This window comes from Panicum virgatum, chromosome 3K (genome assembly GCF_016808335.1).
Source record: "Panicum virgatum strain AP13 chromosome 3K, P.virgatum_v5, whole genome shotgun sequence".
Lineage (NCBI taxonomy): Eukaryota > Viridiplantae > Streptophyta > Magnoliopsida > Poales > Poaceae > Panicum > Panicum virgatum.
In genome coordinates this window covers 14,561,235-14,562,995 of record NC_053138.1, presented here as the reverse complement: position 1 = coordinate 14,562,995, position 1,761 = coordinate 14,561,235, and the positions used below count along the sequence as shown (strand labels likewise).

Sequence of the window (1,761 nt, the reverse complement as noted above, 5' to 3'; positions counted from 1 at the left end):
GGTTTTACCGGTTTACCGGCCGGTTTTACCGGTGGGCTTTAATGGGCCGGCCCATTTTTTTCTTTTTTCTTTTTTGATTTAACTTTAAATCCCTGCAAACTATACTAAATGAACAAATTTTTGAAAAAATTTGACACTATTAGATTCATTGCACCTTGAAGTATTTTTAGAAATTTTTTAAAATTTTTTCATTTTTTAAATTTAAATTTAAATTTTGGCCGGTTAGGTACCGGACCAAACCGGACCGGTTACCGCCGGTTTGGTGAACCTTGTTATGATGAGCGCCGCCGGCGTGTTGCCCCGCCGTGTCGGTCGGTGCACGGCACATTCCTCTGGATGGGTTTGCTCTGCGCGGCCGCGAGAAAAGGGGATCGCCGTCACGTTTCTCGGTGCCCCGACACGACAAGACGATCTAATCCACGACAAAGGAAAAAAAAGCATTTCAATTACTCTGTTGAGGCATCTGTTTCACGAAATTGATGGAAGAGATCGAAGCAGCAGTGAACAAAATTGATCGAAAATATGTACACATTTTGAGCGTTCATGTTAGCAGCCATCATCCATGAGTTTCATGATCTTTATCATCCTAGCTAGATCGAGCTGAGCATCCTAAGAATGGATTGGAGGGAGGGGGAGCGCTACTAATCAATGGCGGGCGGGCGGGCGGGCGACGGCGTGCGGGGTTGGAAAGGCCAGAAAGATCAGGCGACGCCGAGGAAGTCAAGCGCGGACTTGGCCATGACGGCGGCGAACTCCTGGAAGCTGATGACCCCGTCGCCGTCGGCGTCGGCGTCGCGCATCATCCGCGTGAGCTCCTCGAAGGTGAGCGGCTGGCCGAGGCGCGCCATGGAGCGCGCCAGCTCGGCGGCGGAGATGAAGCCGTTGCCGTCGCGGTCGAAGGCGCGGAACACCTCCAGCAGCTGGGCCTGGTCGACGAGGTGCGTCTGCGTGGTGAGCAGCGGCGCGATTGCGTCCGCCAGCTCATCGAACTCCACGGCGCCGTTGCCGTCGGCGTCCATCCCCGCCAGCAGCGCGCGCACCTCCTCCCCCGTGGGGCGCAGGCCCAGCGACCGCAGCAGCGCCGCCAGCTCCAGCTGCGTCAGGCTGCCGTCGCCGTCCATGTCGAACCGCCGGAAGATCTCGCGGAGCTGCTTCAGCTGGCTGCCCCGCAGCGCCGCGTGCTGCTGCTTCTTCGTCGGCGCCGGGACGGAGGCCGCCGCCGCCGCCGATGGTGCTGACCTCGTCATCGCGAGCGGCGCTGATGAAATCCTCGAGGTTTGTGGAGGCGGGCGATCAGCTGAATGCTGGTAGAGGTAATAGGTATAGATGAGGAGGAGTTGGTGACCGAGCCGAGAGGGCTGACCGGGTTATTTATGGAGGCCGGGGAGGAGGCGGATCTACCGGGAAGACGCGTCGCGTTGGGTATGGGCGGCCCGTTGCCTCGCCTGGAGACAGTGGTGGAGAGCTGCGGCGACTGGCCGAGGACCGACCGGGTCGGTGCGTGCATGGGTGGAAACTACCCGGTGCGGTGGGTGCGCGTCAGAAGTGGTTTGGGGCTTTGGTTTTTCTGGTTGCAACTGAGAGGGGTCGTTGGCTGCAACTTCGTTGTAACCTCCAGGCTCCAAGAACTGGTTTGATACATACAGATACAGTTCATAGGAGCTGTGTGCGTCGTTCTCCGAGAACAATTTGACAATTTGTTCTCATTGCGGATGAGATTTCTAAATTTCAAAGAATACTTCTCTGCTCATTTCAAATGGA

The 1,761-nt window shown here is 56.6% G+C and overlaps 1 protein-coding gene across 1 annotated transcript; it reads right to left on the bottom strand.

The window, feature by feature from the left end:
* Positions 1-476: 476 nt before the first annotated feature.
* Positions 477-1,424, bottom strand: LOC120697753 (probable calcium-binding protein CML14). Its single transcript, XM_039981071.1, has one exon. It carries the CDS (start codon positions 1,245-1,247, stop codon positions 702-704), a length of 546 nt encoding a protein of 181 aa, XP_039837005.1. The 5' UTR covers positions 1,248-1,424; the 3' UTR covers positions 477-701.
* Between the last annotated feature and the right edge of the window lie 337 nt (positions 1,425-1,761).

Bases quoted from the DNA above. Each gene is read 5' to 3' on its own strand.
- LOC120697753 (XM_039981071.1), bottom strand. From the start codon at position 1,247: ATGACGAGGTCAGCACCATCGGCGGCGGCGGCGGCCTCCGTCCCGGCG.